General features: G+C 34.2%; 1 protein-coding gene across 2 annotated transcripts in view; it reads left to right on the top strand.

Annotated features, from left to right (window-relative positions):
* The window catches only part of TBL1X (transducin beta like 1 X-linked), a 369,185-nt gene that overhangs the window by 255,986 nt on the left and 91,683 nt on the right, over window positions 1–21,516 (top strand). Inside the window, exon 5 of one of the 2 annotated variants that reach the window (XM_074213592.1) lies at window positions 9,236–9,343. The exons of the other annotated variant lie outside the window; for it this stretch is intronic. Within the exon in view, the coding sequence (XP_074069693.1) occupies window positions 9,286–9,343 (58 nt within the window). The 5' untranslated portion in view covers window positions 9,236–9,285. The remainder of the gene's footprint in view (window positions 1–9,235; window positions 9,344–21,516) is intronic. 2 annotated transcript variants of the gene reach the window in all.

The raw sequence follows: 21,516 nt of genomic DNA, 5'->3' as shown, positions 1-21,516 counted from the left end.
GATATAAGGAGAAAAAGAAGTTGGGGAGGAACAAGGAAATCCAGTACAGTGGATCAGTTAATAAATTTCTGTTTATGCACACACTTCTTGTTACATGTTTATCATAAGAACAAAAAACAATATTTTTGTAAATCTGAGAAATTACTCTAGTTATGGAAAATGAAGACCCACTTAATGTAATTTATTTCTGTGCCTCTTTAATCTTCCCTGCTAGGTTATAATTATAATAACTCACATGTACAAAGTGTTTAAAAAGGTTTGCAAATTGCTTTTCTTATAGTAGTCCTTCCTTCCTCCCTCCCTTTTTTCCTCTTCCTTTTTCCCTCTTTTCCTTCCTTTCTTCTTTTTTCTTCTTTTCTCCCTTCTTTTTCTTCTTTCCTCCTTTCCCTACTTCCCTCCTTCCCTTCCTCCCTTTCTCCAAAGATTTCCAAGATTCCTTCCAGTTCTAAATCCTGTAATCATGCCCCTGCCAAAAACCCTAAAGGTGACTCAGAAGATAGAACACTAAACCTGGAATCAGAAAGACCAATGATGAAATCCTGGTTAAGGTGTGTGACCCTCAGTTTCCTCTGCAAAATAGAGGTCAACGATCAAATGAGAAAAGCAATGTAAAGCTTGCTTGAAGTACTGTATATATACATTTCAGCTATTAATTCCTCCTTCCTCTCTTCAGTGAACTTTGGTGACTCCCTGTTTTCTCATGCATTAGTATATAATTATCTTACCTGTTTCAAAATCTGGCTCCTTCTTACCTTTAGAGACTTATACTTTATTTATTGTACATACACTGTGATCCAGTGATACCAACCATCTTGCTGACCCTTTATTTCCTAACTCCCTGACTTTTCTTTTTTAAATATATTTAATTTTTTCCCAAATACATGTTAAAACAATTTTTAAAATCCTTTTTTGAAGTTTTAAGTTTCAAATTCCTTTCCTTCTTTCTTTCTGCTGGCCCCTCCCTAAGACAGTAAGCAATCCAATATAGTTTACACAAGTGCAATCGTGTAACACATTTCCACATTAGTCATTTTGTGCCAGAAGACTTGAAGGAAGGGGGGAAGGGAAGGAAAGAAGAAAGAGAAAAATAACATGCTTCAGTCTATAATCAGACAGTATTGGTTTTTTCCTCTAGAGGTCATAGCATGCTTCATCATGAGTTTTTGGGGGATTGTCTTAAGCCATTTTATTGCTGATAATAGCCAAGTCATTCACAGTTTTTCATTATACAGTGTTTTATTACTGTGTATAATGTTCTCCTGATTCTGCTCACTTCCCTCTGCATCAATTCATATAAGTCTTTCCAGATTTTTTTTCTGAAATGATACTACTTAGTATTTCTTAATTCTGTCTGTCATATACCAAAGTTTGTTTAACCATTCCCCAAGCATCTTCTTGATTTCCAATTCTTAGCAACCACAAAGAGTTGCTAAAAATATTTTTGTAGAAATAAGTTCTTTCCCCTTTTTTATGTCTTTTCTCTCTGCCTTTTCATTAGTTATCCTGCATGGCTGTATTGTTTTCCTTCCGCACTTACTTCAAGATTCAACCCACCTTCTGCAAAAGATCTTTCACAGAACCCCCAACTCTATCTCCTTTCTCTGAGATTATAATTCACCCTGTATAAATCTTGTATATACATACTTGTATTCATTTTGTTTATCCTATTTGTATGTGAACTCCTTGGAGGACTAGAGCTGTGTATATGCCTTTCTCTATATTACCAACAATTAGCACAGAGTTAACAGTTAATAAATGCTAATTGACTGTCTGACTGACTCAGAGATCAAAAAAGAAAACAAGACCAAAGGTGATGGAATTAAGTCAAAGAAACAAAATGAAAGCTTCCCTCCTTCTTAATTGATTCATTTGTTTGACCAGTCTTTATTAAAGAATAAAAGTTTTCAGAAAGATCTGACTCCTTGTTTTATAAGTTTATTTGATCATATATTTTCATTTATTTTTTACTGTTTACATTTTTAAAATAAAAATAAGATATATATATATATGTGTTTGTATGTACATAAGTGTATGTGTGTGTGTAATATACACACACACACACACACACACACACAGTCTGCAGGAAATGCAAATAAAGCAATTCCAGAAAAATGTGTAGACTCAAGAAATATCATTGAAATAAATGTTCAGCCTCTACAGTTAATTTATTGCAGGATAGCCCTCATTTGTATTTATATTTGTTTAAAACAATTGTATTAATATATATAAAATACAAGAAGTTCTCTTTTTGAAGTGATAATCATAGGCAAATTGCACAAAGTCAGTATACTTAAATCAGGGACCAATAATTCCAAGAAAATAATTAATAGGGCCTTTATTTTGAGACATGAAGTAAATTATGAAGTTAAATTAAATTTGTGTTTTAGAAAATGTTAAATTATGATTTCAACTGTTGTAACTCTTAGAATGAACAGTATAATTGATCATGTAATTTTTTTTTTGTAAAGGTAAACTACTTGATATAGTATAGTGCAGCTTGATTTTTTTCACCTAACTCACTGCAACAATATAAAGAAGGTCATTTTTATAAAAGTATTCAGGGGTTATCAGTTTTTCAAAGGATTTTTCTTAATCTTTTAAAAAAATACTTTTCTTTCAAATGGAGATCTGCCTTTTCTTTCTCCTATTTGTTCCCTTCTCCCACATTGTGAAGGCAAGCAAAACAAATTTTCACATTGGCTATTAAAAAAAGTCTTATTCTATACTTTGAATCTTTCTTATCAGGAGATAATCCCTGATAATTCCTATTGGTCGTTATGATAATCCAAATTTCTGTCTTAAATTGTTATTGTATGAATTATTCGCCTAGTTCTTCTAACTTCAGTTTGCATCAATTCATATTGACTTTCTCAAGTTTCTTATCTTTAATGAAATTATTGATTGTTTTTATGATTAATTCTTTGAGCCACCTATTCTTCAGGATTAGGAACAATTGGAAACTAATTATTTCTTAAGGGGCTCTTTATTGAATATAATTTTAATGCATTTTGAGCCATAAATGATGTTTAATATTTACACTTGAAGTTTTTGTGCCCTAATTAAAATTTGGTGAGTTTTTGTGAAGGCATAAATACCTCTTTCTAATCCCACTTTATAATCTCTGGAGTTTTATTATAGCTAATTTTATTTGTCCTTGTAATCCACATTTGTGGCATATATGTTTAATCTTAAATTAATTCATTGTCAGTAGTAACTTACAGCAAAAAACTAATTTCTTTGCTTTATCTTTTTTAATTAAATCTTATTTTGGCTCCTATTTTGTCTGAGATCATGAATACAACTTTTTTTTTTTTTTTTGCAGGACAGTGGGGTTAAGTGACCTTGCCCAAAGTCACACAGTTAGGTAATTATTAAGTGTCTGAGCCCGGATTTTGAACTCAGGTACTCCTAACTCCAGGGCCAGTGCTCTATCCACTGCACCACCTAGCCGCCCCATGAATACAACTTTTGCCCTTTTTTACTTTAGCTGAAGAATACTCAGGATATGCTGATAAAGGTTTAACAATCAATCCAATACTCCAAAAACAACAAGACAAATATAGATGACACATTTTAAATATAATCTGCATTATTTATATTTTCTCTGTCACATTCTTAACAACCAACTGTAATTTTTCTAAACAGCCAATAAAACAATAAATCAAACCCTAATTTGTTATGCTTATCTTTTCTCAAGTTTGCACTGAAAATTTAACAATTAATTCTCAAGACCTGGTAAAAACTGACTCCAACATATTTCTCAGTATAATAACTTTTGTTCCCTTATTTTAACTTTGTGCTTCTTTTTGTTTTTCTTGTAAATATCATATTATTGTTCTGTTTTCTGCTCAATTCTATCCTGATAAATTTTATAGCTGAATTCACACTGTTTACAATCACAATTGTTTGTATATTTCCTGTATCCTATTCTATTTTTCCTTTTATGAAAAAGAGAGGTGAGTTAAATATTCATGTTCTAGGTTTGTTATAATTTTCTTGCTCCTTCTTACCTTTCTTTCACCCCAAATCCAAAAATAGGATTCCCCCCCTTTGTTTCTTTTAAATATCTCTCCAAAATTCAACCATTTGTTTTGCTTCAGATTAATCCTCCCTTAATATATTGTCCTTTCTTCCTTTCCCTTCTCCCGTTTCTTTCCTGATTGTTGAGTGAAATGTATTTCTATAACTGTGTGTGTGTGTGTGTGTGTGTGTGTGTATGAGTATGTGAACTTCTCTTCCTGGCTCAACGAGAGTGATATTCAAGTGTTACCTGCTCTTCCCAGCCTCCTTGTTGTATAGTTTTTTAATTTGCATGCTTCAGTTATGTGAGGTGATTTTTTCCCTTAGCCTTCCTTCCTTCTCTCCCCTGTTGTATTGTTTTTCCCCCTTCCTTTTCATTCCTATTTTGAGGTCAACAAAATCTCAGAGAGATACTCCCAGATTCTTTATCTAATTAGATGCTCTTTTTTAACCATTGATGATGATAGAATTCTGAGAGGGGGATAATATAGAGATATTAGAATATAAATTCTTTTGCCTCATTTTGTCATTTATGATTACTCACTCACATTTACCTTTTTGTGTTTCGTTTGGATTCCTGTTTTTGCTTTTCAAAATTCTGCTCAACTGTGGTCTTTTCATCAGAAAAGCAGTAGAATCTGATATTTCATTTAAGTTCCATTTTCCCTTTGTAGGATTGTATTCATTTTTTCTGATTAAATTTTTTTTCTAAGCCTATAAACTTTTTTACATTCTGAAATATCATATCCCAAATTCTACATTCCTTTACAGTGGATGCTGCTAGGGTGATTTTAACTCCTTGGTACCTAAATTCTTTCTTTCTTTCTGGGTTTTTTGAGTTTGGAATGTTTATTTTTCTTTTACCTGGCAATTCTAGACTTAGGACACAATTATTTCTGGGAGTTTTCATTTGATGGTTTCTGTCAGGAGATAATCAGTGAATTCTTTCTATTTCCTTTTTGTCTTCTGGTTCTATGAGATTTGGACAGTCTCTTTTATGATTTCTTCCAGTATTATGTCTAGGCTCCAATTTTTTGTCCTGGCTAGAAGTCTTAATAATTCTTAAATTATCTCTTCTGTTTTTCAAGTTGATTATTTTGCTATGGTGTGTCTTACATTTTCTATTTAAAAAAATATTTCTTGTTTTCTTATATAGTCATTAGCATCTCTGTTTTCAATTCTTGATTTTCATGAAGCTTCTTGAGTTTTCTTGGGTAAAGCTTTTTATCTCTTGTCCCAAGGTAATAATTCTCTTTCCACAACTTTCTTCCATGGTTCGTTCTTTTCTCATTTCTCCCCCTAGTACCCTTATTTGGTTTTTTAAATCATTTTTACTTTTTAAACTCCTAGTTTAGATCTTCTAGGAAATCTAGTTGCACTAGTGTTCAGGTCTTATCATATTTAAATCTTTGCTTAAAGATAGCTTGGAGTCATTTTTTCCTGGATTTGTGTCTTAAGAGTTCCTAGCTTTACAATAGTTCTTTATGGTGGGAGTCTATTTTTGTTTGTCTATTTCTTGACTTGAGATTTGTTCTAAGGGCGATACTCAGCACATCTCTGAGGGGTGTGTCCAAGTTCAGTTTTTGTCCTCTTAGGTCATTCTTTTGGGTTTTTTTTTGGGGGGGTGGTGTTGAATGATGTGTTCTTCTAGGATCCCAATGACATTCAGGACAGAGACCCGCAAGCTTTTAGGGCTTCCAGAGTGGTCTGATATAGGGTAACATCTGATGACTTCTCTCCTAATCTGAGCTGTGCAAGTTCCTTATCTGTGGCTTTCACCTGCTTGGAAGTTCCAGTAGAGTCACAAGGAACTTGACCATTATCAACTAGCTGGAAACCTTTGTTGACTCAGAGTGACAGTCTGGAGCAGGTGTGTCCAACCCACAACCATGAGCCACACACAACCCTCAAAGTCCTTCGTGCAGTGTGATTGCATTTTATTATTATATTCTTTGGTATTATGGGATACTCTGTAGTCATAGATAAATATAAAATGCTGTATACAACCCTTAATAGGTTTTTGTTGGGCAATGAAGAGCTAAAAGGTTGGACACCCATGAGCCACCCCAAGGTATAGGTCCCCTGCTCAGTCTACCCATGGGTCTGTGATAAGAAACTGAAATAAGCAACAGAGCTACCAATTGAGCATCTTTTCTACAACCTGCACAAGGCTAGAGGGCACTTTTTGAGTCTAGGACCCCTTCTTGATCTGATATACGACCTCAGCCATCTTTCACTTCCATGTGAAATGCTCTATGCTTCTGATCAGACTCAGTCTTCAATATCTTCAGATGTAGAGAGGTCTCCTTATGCCAACTTGCTCTGAGAAATGCCTCACCATGATATTTTTCTTATATTTCCTGATCAGGTCTTGGTTTTTATGGGGGAGTTGTGTTTTGTTCCTTTTACTTGGTCATCTTGGTCCCATCCCCTATTTTGAATCTTTGGAAAATAAAATCATTTTCATTTTCCACAACCCTTAGACAACCAGAGTTTGATCAACAGAGGAAAAAAAAAAAGATGTAAGGGGTTATGCTTTGGTGCTAAATCAAAAAGAATCTGTGGATAAGAATCTTATAAGTGGTCAATTCCTTAATAAATATTTTCAAGTTTTGATGACCTTTACTTTTCTCAATAACCTAATATGGTGGCATTATTGCATCAGTTGATAAAGAACCAGTCTCAGAATCAACAAGATCCAGGTTTAAGACTTTCCTCTCATTCATATTAACTACAGAACCCTGAGCAAGTCTCTTAAATCCCTAAATTTCCCCCAAGCAATTCTCCGTGCTATAAATTACACGAGTTGTGGATCTGCAATGAGAGTTTCCTTAACCAAGAGTTTCATATATCAAAGAAAACAACAAAAGGCAATCTTTGTAGAGACTTGAATAATGATTATTCAGATAAGGAGGACTCCTTTGTATTTAGGCCTGTTTTCTTATTATTAACAAATAGTATGCATAATTCTTTTTATGTCATTTCCATTAGCCAGTTTCCCCTCACCATCCTTCACTTTCTATTATTTTCCCATTTATCAGAAACAAAGAGAATTTAGACTAATTTTTACAAATATAATTGTAAAGTATGCAACATCAAATGAAATTTATATTCAATAATATTAAGTGCATTTTAGATTATCCATGCCTTTGATCCATGGTCATCTCTACTTTCCTGACAAATTTCATTAATGTAAAATAAATAAGGAATTGAAATGGATAATAAAAAGAAGTGAAGAACATATACAAGCTATAGGTCAGAGAACATGAATTTTATTCCTGATGATAATCTTGAATGTATTATTAAAGGGGTGGCTAATGAACATTTAGAAAAGGCAGAAGTGATCACAAAGTATCAGCATGCCTTCAAAAGTAGGTCAAGGGAGATTTATCTCATTTCATTTCCTAGATTGATTACTAGACTAATAAGGTTTAGTGGACTAATTTTTTTCCTTTCTTAAAGTAGTTTATTAGACTGATATTAGATAATTGCTTGCCTAGATTTTAGTTAAGCATTTGACTTTCTCATGATATTCCTACCAATAGGACCAAAGGATATGGGTTAGACAAAAGGTAATGGGTAGGTAGCTTCACAGCTAGTTGAAAGATGAAATCAGAAGAGTTTGATATTTCCTTGGAAGAAAACCTGTAGAGTACCACTCAGAAATTTGTGCTTGATACTTTGATGAGTGATTTGAACAAAGGCACAGATCTCATGTCTCATATTTATTAAATATTCAGATGACGCAAAGGTAGGAGGAATAGCTAACATGTTAGATGACAGGGTCAAGGTGTCCAAGGATTTGTATAGATTAAAACATTGGACTAAATTTGCACTTAAGTTCAAAAACGTCTACTTCATAAATACAAGATGGAGAAGATATAGCTGGCTTAAGCAAGCATTCATCTGAAAAAGACAAGTTTTAAGATACTATATAATTGAATTCAGCATCATAATGTGGCAGCCCAAGAAGTTACTGTAAACTTAAAGTTCATTAAGAAGGGTATCATCCAAGACCAAGAAATTTATATTCCTCCTGTTTTTTTCTAAACTGTCCATATTTGTAGAATTATGTTCAGTTTGAGACTTTCCAATTTAAGAAAGGCATTGATAATGCTGAAGGGCCTCATGCTCCTGCCACATGAGGATCATGCTAAAGAACTGAGAATATTTATCCTGGAGAAGAGAAGACTTAGGGGAATTAGGATAGGTTTCTTTAAGCTTTGAAGCTCTGTTTCATGGAAGGAAAATTAAACTTCAGTCCCCTAGGATTAATGGGTGGATGTTGCTGAGAGATTGACTTAGATTTAGCATGAGGGGAAAAAATTCTGCTAATTGGAGATGCCTTAAAGTGAAAACAACTGCTTGAAAAGGTTTCCTTTCACTGGAGAAATTCAAATAGGAGACTGGAGGAAATTCATTTTTCCCATGTGTACAAGTTAACCTACGTGGTCTTTGATGTCATTTAGCTTCAAGATGTTGTCATTGTGAGGGGCAGCTAGGTGGAACAGTGGATAGAGCACCGGCCCTGGAGTCAGGAGTCCCTGAGTTCAAATCCAGCCTTAGATACTTAATAATTACCTAGCTGTGTGGCCTTGGGCAAGCCACTTATCCCCATTTGCCTTGCAAAAAAAAAAAAAAAAACTAAAAAAAAAGATGTTGTCATTGTTCATACCTTCAGGAAAATGTTATTTCAGTTTTTACATATATTCCAGAAGGGAGGAAAGAGGGTAGCAGTATATCTCCACGTTATCATTTATTTTGTATAATAAAAACACTAGCCAGAAAACTATTTCATGCCAAACGCAACACCATCTGCATAGACACATTTGAAAATAGTGTCTTAATGGTCATTTTCAAGTATAGTAATCTATAAAGCACAGTGAAAAGATTTTTATTAGTTTTCAATCTTCATTGCTTTTAAATTTCTTTTTTGTGTGTGTTGAGGTTTATTTCTTATTGAGTTCCAAGCTTATGAAATGCAAACTTTTCTTATTAGTGATATATAAATTCAATGCAGAACATATCTAATCATATACAAGTAACATCCTAGAATGACAGTTATGAACTAAGTAGACACTTTTCATGTCAGATGTTAATAATTTTAATGTGTGTACATACGCATGTCTCTCATTTCCCTCCATAATTCCTAAAGTTAAACAATCAGAGGAGATAGTGTACCAATTGCTGTTTTTTTCTCCTTTTTTTTTAACAGAGGGTGGATCATACTTCTTATAAACCTCATCATTTTGAGGTGGGGCTAAGATGAGCATAACCAGCGACGAAGTGAATTTTTTGGTATATCGTTATCTCCAGGAGTCAGGTAAATTATTCCTTTTTCAGTCAGTCAGAAGGATTTATGAAGTTAGTTGTATTTAGAGTGTTCTGTTATAAACAATACTAGCTTAAAGCAAAGGACAAAATAAAAGGTATCCTCCTTTTTTCATGACTGTCTCTTGGTATAGGACCCAGACCATGGCAAGGTGCATGGATCCCTCATTCCATCGCAAATTGGGCTGTCTTTGATGAGAATAAAAAAAGCACAAATAGAAAGCATCCTGGATAAAGTATATTCATTGTTAAAGAATAGGGTGGAAGTGAAGAAATTTATTAATTGATACTAAATTATTAATCTTTTAAAGGGAGGGCAGAAGCTCTCTCATTTTTCACCAATTTCCACAAGATAGGGAGACTTACTTAAGCAGATGATGGAATTGGAATCAGGAATACTTATATCTATATCCCACTAGTCATATAACTGGGCAAATTTCTTCATCAGTGACACTGAGCCTCAATTTTCTCATAAGTAAAATGGGGGTAATAATAATTGTTCTGTAATACATACCTCACTGTGTCTTTCTGGAGATCTAATGAGGATCAGTCTTTAAAGCACTTTGCAAAGTCTGAAGTATTATGTAAGTACCAACTATTCCTATCATATAGTTAATGATCCCTCCCCTAATTCTCCCAGAAGTCAGGACTTTTGCCAATATGGTTTAAGTATTTTTCCCTGACTAGACTTTTGATTCTCCTCTATAAGATTTTAAATATAATGGGAAGTAGACTCAATAATTTACTTATAGGCAAAGACAAACTCATATTGATTGTAGTATGGTAGAAAAAATTATTGGACTAGAAAGTCAAAACCCTCAGATTTTAATTCTGGCCATGGTATTAGCTATGTGAACTTGGACTGGTGGTCCTTACCCATAAAAGATTGGATTAGGAGATTCTAAACTCTGTCCCAGATCCAAAATTCTAATACTATGTCACAGTGTTTTTTCCCCATTAACATGTGTATTAACAAGATTAAAATTCAGTCCAGTTTTTTAAAAAGATTCAACAAATATTTGACCATTCACTTTATATAAGACCCAGTGCTAAGAAAATCATATTCCATAGGAAATAATAAATCCATTGTCTTATAATGAAATTTTTGAGGTCAAAGTTATATTCACTACAAGATTTGTGTGTTTAGTGGGGAGAGAGAGAGAGAGACAGAGGTTTTTTATGAATAAAATATTGCTTCCTTTTGGACTTTCAGTATTTTCCAGTAATTAAAAATAGATTCCCTTCTTGAAAGTATTCACTCCTAAATAAAAGATCCCACTTATAAAAATATTATATATATATATATGTATGTGTGTGTGTATATATATATATATATATATATATATATATATATATATATGTATATATCACTATAGAAAAATAAGCAGATCTCTTTTAACAAAATGTTATAGGTAGAAGACCAGAACTGTTCTTGCCTTTGGCCTTTGTGATCACAAGATGAGGGACAGAATGAAAGAGGTTTAGTTTTGTTTTTATTTTTTTTGGACAAAGAACAGTAAATTTTCTGGATCTAGAGAATGAAGAGGGAACTTGGTTGCTTCACTATACCTCAGAAGTAAGCACAACTTCTGTGAATAAACAAGGAATTCTTTCTCCTTCCTATTTTGTAAGAGTTGGCTCCCTTTTTTTCTTTTTTGCACTTGTTTACATTTATTTATTATCTGTTTACAGTGCTTTTGAAGATAGTTGTTTAGTATAGTTCATAAATGTGAATTTAGTGCTTAGAAATAACATATTGATTTTATTTTCTGATTTATAAGTAACTTAAAAAAGAAGCCATATGTTGAATTCATATTTATCAAGAGTCCTTGGTCTTCTAAACACTATATATATTCTGATACAGACCTTTAAGACCACCCAAAATTTTTGAGATGGTTTCTTATTAAAAAGAGGGACTTAGGGCGGCTAGGTGGCGTAGTGGATAAAGCACCGGCCTTGGAGTCAGGAGTACCTGGGTTCAAATCCGGTCTCAGACACTTACTAATTACCTAGCTGTGTGGCCTTGGGCAAGCCACTTAACCCCATTTTCCTTGCAAAAACTAAAAAAGAAAGAGGGACTTTCTCCTATCTAGGTACTCATGCTCTTAGTATGTGTGTGATATGTTGGTCTTAAATCTAGACATAATATTCAACTCATTCAACAAGCATTTATTTAAAAAAATAAGCATCTCTGGGGGGGTGAGAGGAGGGCAGAAAAATATTTTCAAGGTAATTTTATTGTTGCAAGGAAAGCAAGTTGTGCATAATAGACTGGCAGTTTCATGTACAATCATCCTTTTATTGTACTATGTTATAGAATTGTTTTATTCCATAAATTAAAAATAAAGTAACAAGCACATAATTTTTCTCCTTCAAATTAAAGGTCTTATTTGCAATGGAAAATTATTTCTGCCAAATTGATTTAAACACATTTGCCTTTTCCTTTGAGAAACTATTTTCCTCATGCTATACTTTTCAAAATGTATTTGAGGAAATTTTGAGTCCTTAATATTTTAATTAAAATTTGCTGGAGAACCCTCAGTAAATATTACACAAATTTGCTTGCAATCAAGTTTTAGAAATATATGCAGTAATTGGGTGTGACAGGTAATATGGTGCCAACACATCTGTTTTAAGGAAGCCATTGCTCTTCTGAGCTGCCCTAACAGTGTTGTCAGCTGTTTTTCTTTTTAGAGTTTGTGTTTTTACCAAGAAACTGCCCTCACTTCTCAAGTTCCATAAAAAATAAAACCTAAATAGAACAAGAAAACTTAAACATTTTAAATTGGTACTTTAATTTCCAAATTTGAGGAATTTAGCTTGACTTTATCTTTATACATTTAGTGGGAATTCATGCAATTAGTACATTCTAATATTAAGCTCAAAAAGCTAAGGGAAGTAAATGGGTTTTCAAAGTAATTTTAATAGACCATTACAATGTTTTCATTTATTAGCAAATTTTAAAAGATAATATTTGACATCTGTTTTAAATGTATTAAAAATTTTTCAGAGGCAAGTTATAGAATTTATAAAGCTAGGGAAAATCCTGGAATTTTTTCCAGAATAATATCCTCATTTTATAGATGAGGAAACTGTGATGTCTTATGATCAAGAAGTGCAAGTTAATCTCTTTTTTCCACTAAACTATTCGACCAGTTTCTCCATATTGTTAATCTTTTTGGACTTGGTTTCAAGAGACCTAAACTTAGATTAAAACACACACACACATCTTGTGTGACTTAGAGGAATTCATTTAAATTCCCTAGGCTTTGACTGCTTTCAACTCTACATTAGAAAAAACTTCCCAACCCCAGTTATACTATCTTCCTCACAGGATAAGTTGCCAATGTAATTACTGATGGGCTTGAAAGATGAGAACTGTCCTTATTTTAGGGGTTTGGAAAAAATAAAGTCACTTGAAAAAAAAAGGAATAAAGAAACCATATTTCACATTTGTGTTGATAAAAAAAAGTTAGAAAAACTGAGCCTATATAAGTTGAATAGACCTTTATTTTTAAATAAAGATGTTTAAATTAAACTATGGTAAATTATGATCTTAGGACTTTTGTATGTTAGCAAAACTTGGGTTTTAGGTTTGTTTTCAAATAAACATTCTGTTGAGATAAACAACTACAATCACAACTGTGTGTACTTATCAATTCTTAACCAATCCTATACAACAATTTCATCTTTGAAATTTGTACTTACAGATATGTAAAATTAGAAAGAAAAGAAAAGCAAGGAAAGTTTCTTAATTGTACTTCTTACGTGTGTGTGTGTGTGTGTGTGCGTGCGCACACTTCAGTTCCTTATCTATATAATGAGCTGGAGAAAGAAATGGCAAATCACTTTCTTTGCCAAAAGAACCCCAAATGGGGCCAGGAAGAGTTAGACATGATTGAAACTTGTATATACTTCATATTTTTGTATTTTATCCATAATATGTATCCCTACTAGAATATAAACATCTTAAGGAACTTTTTACGTTTTGTCTTTGTAAATCTAACAACTAGTACACTATCTTGTATATAGTAAATGCTTATTAAATATCAGATTAGTTGAACTGAGGAAAGTACTTTATAAATCTTAAAGATACCTATATGTCTAAGTTATTCTTGGTAACAGCAATAATAAAATGTATGTGATGAGGTATGTGATCATATATGTGTATGATATATACACACGTATTTATATATGTACATGTATATTTCCATGTCCCTTTAGATTATCTTCACAGGCAAAAATCTAAAGTTAGGTCATTTGACCCAATCGATCATTTGCTAATCTAATTTTAAAAAGTGAGAAGATAGTTAATTTTCCATTTTTGCCATCTTTCCCTTTAATTTTTATGTAGTATTATTTTTTCTTCTTGGTCCTAGGAGCTAACAATTAGCAAATGCAAATAGCCCTGCAATTTACAATCTTAGAGAATTTCTTGAGGATATAAGAGAATAAATAACTTGACCTGGACCAGCCTTCTCAATAAATGGAAGAGGTGAAATTTGGACACAGGACTTCCTGATTCTAGGGCCAACTCTATTATGCCACATTGCCTCTTACATTTCACTGTATTAATATGGCATGTTATTTTTATTAGGTGATTTTAATAGATCATGTGTTTTTTAAATCATTTCCCCTAATTATATGTTAAAATTATTTTTAACATTTTTAAGTAATAAGGTAATTTATAATAGACCATTTCTATTTTTAATATCTCATTGTAAGAAATTCATAAAGCTAGAAAAAATATGAGAACCTTTTTTAACTCATGGGAAAAGAAAATCCATACATATTCTTATATAAGAATACACAACAAAGTAAGAAAATTGTGAGATATCTTGAACTCTTTTTCTCAGATTTTCAGTCATGATGAGATTGTGGTTGTTCATTCAAAAGTTATTTATGAAAGGATAAAAGTAAGTTTATGTAACATAGATACTATGTCATAGGATTATAGGTTTAGAGCTAAATGAGACCTTAAAGGTCATTTAGCCCAACCAGTTCATTTTGATGTGAAAAACTAAAGTACAGAAAGATTGGGACCTCCCCAAGTTCACAGAGGTAATAAATGGGAGAGGTAGAATCTATTGAACCAGGTCTCTTGATCCTCCATTTCTCCTTAATTATGCTCCTTGAGGGAAAGAGCTAATTTCATTTTTGTATTATTTAGCATATACTTGACACCTATCAAACTCTTAGTTAATGCTTCTTTATCCATCCTTTCACAATCTGTCACTTTGACGAAAATAGGAATAACAAGATTAACTGCATCATTTTGTTTTTGGGAGGATGAATAATCAATAAACTTAAGTATCTGTACAAAAAAAAATCAAAATATGTGATTTTTGTTGAAGATCGGAAAAAGGTGTGGTTTGGCATTTTGTTAGTCTTTAAAACTGAAAGTCAAAATTTGGGTGTATAGCGAAAATAACACTGAATTAAGAAGCAAGAGATCTACATTCCCTTCTACTTAGATAGATGTGTGATTCTCAGAAACTCACTTTGTTAAAAAAAAAAAAAGTAGCTTCGGTGGGACAGTAGTATAAGCACTAGACCTAGAGTCCAGAAGATCAGTATTCAAAATTAGTTGCAAACACGAAACTAGTTGTTTGACTCTGGGCAAGTCACTTAACCTCTGTTTGCCTCAGTTTCTTCATCCATAAAATGGGGATAAGAATAGCATTCCCCCCTCCCCCAAAGTTGAGAGGATCAAATAAGATAATATTTGTAAAAGCAGTATGCAAACCTACTGATTTTAACTGTAAATTAGGATTAGCAATACAATGGCTAAGATGCTTTCTTGATGGCCTCTCTCCCTCTAAAATTTCAGTTCTTTCTCTCCCATTTCAAATGCCTTTAATCTCTATTAAGTATTGCTTGTAGAAATAAAGAAGGAAAAGAAGAATCAAAGGTTAAAGGGAGTAGTGGAGAGGATAAGTCAGGAAGAGTAGAAACACCAAGTCTGAAATCAGGTTAGAGTTCAAATCCAGTCTCAGAAATGCAATAGTTGTGTGACCCTGGACAAGTCAACTTCACTTCTGTTTATCTCAGTTTCCTCATCTCTAAGATGGAGATAATAGCATCTATGTCCTTGAGATTATGATTAATTATGATTATGATGATCCAAGAAGAGCCAACCCAGAAAAAAGGCTGGAATTTGGTGAGGATCAAGGAAGGCACAAAATGAGAAACAACCTAAAGAATCATCCAGAGGAGAAAGGGAAGGAAGAAAAATGAGGGTTTGTGGGGGATGAAGAAGAGGGGAGAAAGAAATATAGGAAGAAAGGAAGAAGGATCAGAAAACAAGTTGAGAGTTGACTTCTGTAGCCACAGTAAAAAAATAAAAATAAAAATACACCCACACACATATAATAGAATCATAAAATCTAAGTGTTAGAGGTGACCTTAGAGAGCAACTAGTTCAAGCTTTTCATTGAGAACCTCTAATAACAACACCTGCAGGGAATTGAAGAAATATCTTCCCCAGAGACATATTGACCAGATGAAAAACCATGACTCCTGTTGGGTTTTGGTGGGTTCTTTTTTGGGGTTGTTTAGTTTAGTTTAGTTTTGATCAAAGAAACAGAAAGGATTTCAAGGAAGTTATTTCTCCCATTCCTGTGCCCCCGAAGCAGGACATAATTCAAATGATCATTAATGATTTTCCTAGATTTAAAAATTTTTCTTTCACCCTCCTCAAGAAGAGATTTTTTTTGGCTATTTGTTGATTGTTAGTGATGGTTATTCATTACTGTTCCTTGCACAAGTTAGGTATTCAGGACACATTTACTGATTTGATTACATATTTTTACATCCTCTTTATGCCTATGTAAAGAATAAAAATAGTTTGGAAAACATGTCTTAATGGGAAAGAGGGAGCTGTAAAACCTAGTTAACATAATTACCAGGTGTAACACCAACAGAATTTGAATTTATTTTGAATTAGTTATGGCAGTTTGCCTTTAATATATAAAGTTCTGCTGACTCTTGTATTCTTGAGGTTAATAGAATGCTCTTGCTGTCTCTTTTGTGATTCCTAGGAAGCATGGTTCATGGTAATTTTACATTTCCCACACTCCTCCCAAGATCATTTCACAATACCAGGAAGAAACAGACAGGGGAGCCCTTTATAAATACATAATGCTATGTGTTTCTCCTTTTCATAAGAGGGTCATAGTACCCATCTCACACACAGGTTGTTGGGATGAGAGAGCTCCTTCAAAACTATAATGGATTTTTTTTTTTTTTGTGGCCTGAAGTCTGTTTTTCTATCTTGTGTTTCTCTCTGTCTTTGACTCTTTTTCTGTTGGTCTCTCTGTCTGTTCTATTCTCTATCTGTCTCTCTGTAGAAAGAAGAAAAACTCAACAAGTCTTGGTGTGATTTATCAAGTAATTAACTGCAAGCATAGTGACTATGTTTCCTTTACACAGCTACAATTCCACACCTCCGGAATCCACATTATAGAGAAATAGCTTTTCCCTCTCTCTTTTTAAAGCACAAATCAAGTGATAATTTCACACAAACTAGAAAAGCTTCATGGATAATCTAGTGTGATCACAAATCACAAATTGTAATTAAATATAGCCAAAGAGAAGCTTGAAAGGGTCAATTGGATGCACAATGGAAAAGAGGGGGTGCTGCCAAGAGCTAAAGACACTCATCAAATGAATTTTAAGAGAGAAGATTGGCACTGCGCTGAAGCTGTGCTGTTTATTCCTTTGCCTTTTGGGAAAGTCAGAAGAAATGGGAACAGATGCCTCAACAGAAAAAGGATTGTGCAGAATTTAGGAAGCAAAGGAAAGAAAAAAGGCAATATGAACCAGAGGCAAGGGAAGTAAATGAAGGGCATGGATAAAACTGATAACAGTAGCAATAGAAAATGATTTTTAAAACAGTAGGGAAAAAACCAGCAATTACAACAAATCATCTCCAGGGCACTGGTGAGCCAGCTGAATGGTTTTGGTGATTCTTCACACTAACCATTCAAGATTTATAAGTTACAGACTTGGTGGTAACCTTCTGATAAAAAAGGGGGGGAAATCATTTTTCTACCTGATTTATAGTTCATTCTAAAAAGAATTCCAGGTGCACTACAAGAGAAATCACTTGACCAATATCTCTGTCTATAGATATTGACATTGATAATAGAATATATAATCCTTGAGGGAAAGGATTACTGAGGTTCTGCATTCCAAAATGCATTGCATGGTGCTTTATATATAATTTTGTTCTCTGACCGGGCTTCTTATAGAAGATTCCAGTGAGGAAACTTTTACTAACAGTACAGATTGATGTATGTTCTACAACTTAACTATTAAATTATTTTAAGTCATGTCTGATTCTTTGTGACCCCATTTGGGGTTTTTATGAGAAAGATCTGGAGTAGTTTGCCATTTCTTTCTTTAGCCCATTTTACAAATGAGAAAACTGAGGCAAACAAAGCTAAGTTTATTTGCCAGATGTTAATAAACAATTTGTCCAACTTGCCACAGATAATAATTTTAGAGTCAGGACTTAAGCTCAGATTTTCATAATAACTTCAAGGCCAACACTTTGTCTAACACCATGCTGATTCTCACACACACAATAGGGATCCAATAAATATTTGTTAAAGATGGTGGTAGTGATTATAAAATGACCCAGTTTCACTAGAATATATAAACATAGAAACAAACAGCCCACTGCAGACATGAATATCTTGACCATGTTACATCCTTTCTTCCATCCCCAGTCTAATTGCTGATGAACCTAAGCACTTAAGAAACTGAATATACTTTACACATTTGTTTAAGGCTACAGGATTGTTTTTTTTCTTCTGAATGAAGGCATTTTAAAAAATAGGCTAAAAGAAATTAATTCCAGTTTCTGATTTGCTAGATGTTGATTGATGTTAAGGTATGCTCTTATAGCTTAAAATTAGCCTTCAAATGGTCTATAGACTGGGGTCATCTGGAAAAGATATATTTAGCAAACGAGCTTAACCATTTACATAAATTCCCTGCCTTCAGCTTGGCTTTGGGTCCAACCTTCACAGAAAAAAAAAGAAAGAAAGCTGCTGTAGCCCTGCCAAATTTTCATTGAATAAGTCAGCAAAGTATTGAGCCAAGCTGTATGACCTTCTATGCATTGCTTCAGATAAAGAGAACCCTAAGTTTTTGGCACTTAGGTTAGTAGCTAGTGCAATCTGAATATATTAGAGTATATCAGAGTATTAAATAAAAATCTGAAGTGTAATGAATTCTTCTCTTATTTCCTGACTATAACACTTCTAAGCATAGTTAAGCAGGTGTATCATAAATATTATTTTATGATCATGATCAACAATAAACTTGATGAGAAATTGATGCATTTTAGGTCACATATTTTTTTTAGTTGTTTTTTTTTTCAAGGCAATGGGGTTAAGTGGCTTGCCCAAGGCCACACAGCTAGGTAGTTATTAAGTGTCTGAGGCTGGATTTGAACTCAGGTACTCCTGACTCCAGGGCCGGTGCTCTATCCACTGTGCCACCTAGCCGCCCCTTAGGTCACATATTGTTACCATGTACCCTCAGACAACAATGATTGTATTCCATTTTTCAATGTGGACTCTGGCTGTTAAAAGTGGCTAATAACTACTCCAGTTCATCCTCCATTCAACTACTAAAGTGATTTTCCTAAAGTGCAGTTACAACCACATCACTCCCCCCACGCCCCACTCAGTAAACTTGTTTGACTTCCTTCTGCCTCTAGGATCCAATATAAATGGCTTTGATTGGTATTTAAAATCCTTCATAACGTAACCCCCTCCTACTTCTTCAGTCTTCTTACACCCTACTCATGAACATATATTCTTCAGTCCTGTGACAATGACCTCCTGATTGTTCCAGATAGTCCATCTCTTAACTCTGGGTAATTTGAAGCCTTTTCTCACGGATTTCTTTCTCATTTATCTTTCTCGTTTTTTTTTAAACATGACAGGAAAGAGAAAAAAAATTTACAATTCAGTAGCCAACTTTTACTCCAAGGAAGGCTTCTTTTTTGACCAGCTAACTTCCTAGCCATCCTAGTGGATGGGACACACAGCAGTTTAAATACAAAAATAAGAAAGAGTTTTGGTAAGATCATAGTTCGACATTGTTTTGTTTTTGTTTTGTTTTTCTGAAAAATGCCTTGAAAATTTGAACAATTTGTATTGAGCAATTGCTATGTATGGGACATAAGGTTATCACTAATGATATAAAAAAAAGACAAAAGACAATCCCTCCCCTCAAGGAGTTTGCAATCTAATGAGGGGGACAACAACCAAATAAATACATAGCATGTATAGGATAAATAGGAAGTAATTACAGATTACTAGAATTGAGAGGAATTGAAGAAGGCTTCCAGTAAAGGAAGGATTTTAGTTGATATTCTGTGGAAGCCAAGGAGGTCAGTAGATGTAGTGGAACAGGGAGAGAGTTTCAGATATGGGGACAGTCAGAGAAAATGCTGAGAGCCAAGAGATGTAGTATCTTGTTCATGGAACAGCCAGAAGGCCTGAGTCACAGGATCCAAGGGTACACATTGGAGAGTAAGGTATAAGAAGACTGAAGATGTAAAAGAGACTAGGTCATGAAAGACTTTGAATTCCCAACAAAACCATTTATATTTGATCCTGAAAGCAGTTAGGGAGTCACCTAAGTTCATTGAGTAGGAGGTGATGTGGTTGAATCCACACTTTAGGAAAAGCACTTTAGTAGTGGAATGGAGGAAGGATTGGAGCAGAGTTATTAGCTGCTTTTAACAGCCACAATCCATAATAGGAGAGGTCAGGGTATTAATCCAGTAATATAATCTATAGAGACCCAATTTTTCCAAGCATCCCCAATCTTTATAAGGGATATATCAGATGCTTCAGATGTTGTCTAGCCATTTAGTCAGGATCCAGTGGCAAGCAGTAAGATTTTTGCTGGAGTCTTCTCAATAGGCTGATCCCTTCACCTGGAAGATGATCACCTCTCTGAGAGCTGGTGTGGCTTCAACTTAAAGGAGGGTCAAGGAACTTAATGAGATGAGTATTTGCTGACAACTCCAGGAAAAATGCCAAGAGCAGAACAGAGGTCTGTATACAATATTTGTAGATCTGATCAAGGCCTTTGATAACATCAATCATGAGAGCTTACAGAAAATTATGTCCAAAATGTAGTTATCCAGAGAAATTCATCAGTATTGTACATCAATTTCATGTTTGCCTGAGTTCTGGATAATGGAGTGAAACTAAGCTGAGTCCTTGCTTCCATGCTTTTTAGCATGATGTTTTCCACCATGTAATCAAATGACTTCACTGAGAATGAACAGTGTCCCAAGGTCAGCTAGAGCACTGATGGCAAATTCTTCAACTTGAAAAGACTACAAGCCAAGACCAGAGTGGAGGGTATGCTGGTGTATGATCTTCTGTTTGCAGATGATTGTGGTCTCAATGCAGCCTCTGAAACTGAGATGCCACAAAGTTTGGATTGATTCTCTGCTGCTTGTACTAATTTTGATCTAACAATAAACACCATGAAAACATCAGCCAGCACCACCCCATCCATATGTGGAACCATCAATTACAGTAAATGGAAAAGTTTTGAGCACTGTGGACAAGTTCACTTACTTTGACATTGTCCTTTCTAGGGAGGCACACATTGGCAATGGGATTAACGAAGATATTTCCAGAGCTAGCTGAATATTTGGGAGGCTCCAAAAGAAAGTATGGGAAAGGGGCAGCTACATAGAGTCAGGAATACCTAAGTTCAAATCTGGACTCAGACACTTAATAATTGCCTAACCATGTGACCTTGGGCAAGTCACTTAACCCCACTGCTTTAAATTTAAAAAAAAAATTTACAAAGAAAGTAGGGGTGGGGCTAGGTGGCATAGTAGATAGAGCACCAGGCCTGGAGTCAGGAGGACCTGAGTTCAAATCCAGCCTCAGATACTTAATAATTACCTAGCTGTGTGGCCTTGGGCAAGCCACTTAACCCCATTTGCCTTGCAAAATCCTAAAAAAAAAAGTGTAAAAGAAAAGAGCTGGTTTTTTGGTTTTGGGGGTTTTATTGTCCTTCATTTTTGAAGAAGACCTTAACATCAGGGAGGCGATGCCATGACGAGTACGTGAATTAGATTTGAGAGCGGAGGGGGCGGCTGTGCTAAGTCACCAGCTT

Source organism: Macrotis lagotis, chromosome 1 (genome assembly GCF_037893015.1).
Source record: "Macrotis lagotis isolate mMagLag1 chromosome 1, bilby.v1.9.chrom.fasta, whole genome shotgun sequence".
In the NCBI taxonomy this organism is placed as follows: Eukaryota; Metazoa; Chordata; class Mammalia; order Peramelemorphia; family Peramelidae; genus Macrotis; species Macrotis lagotis.
Note: the sequence above shows the minus strand (reverse complement) of the source record. Positions and strands in the feature narration are given on the sequence as shown.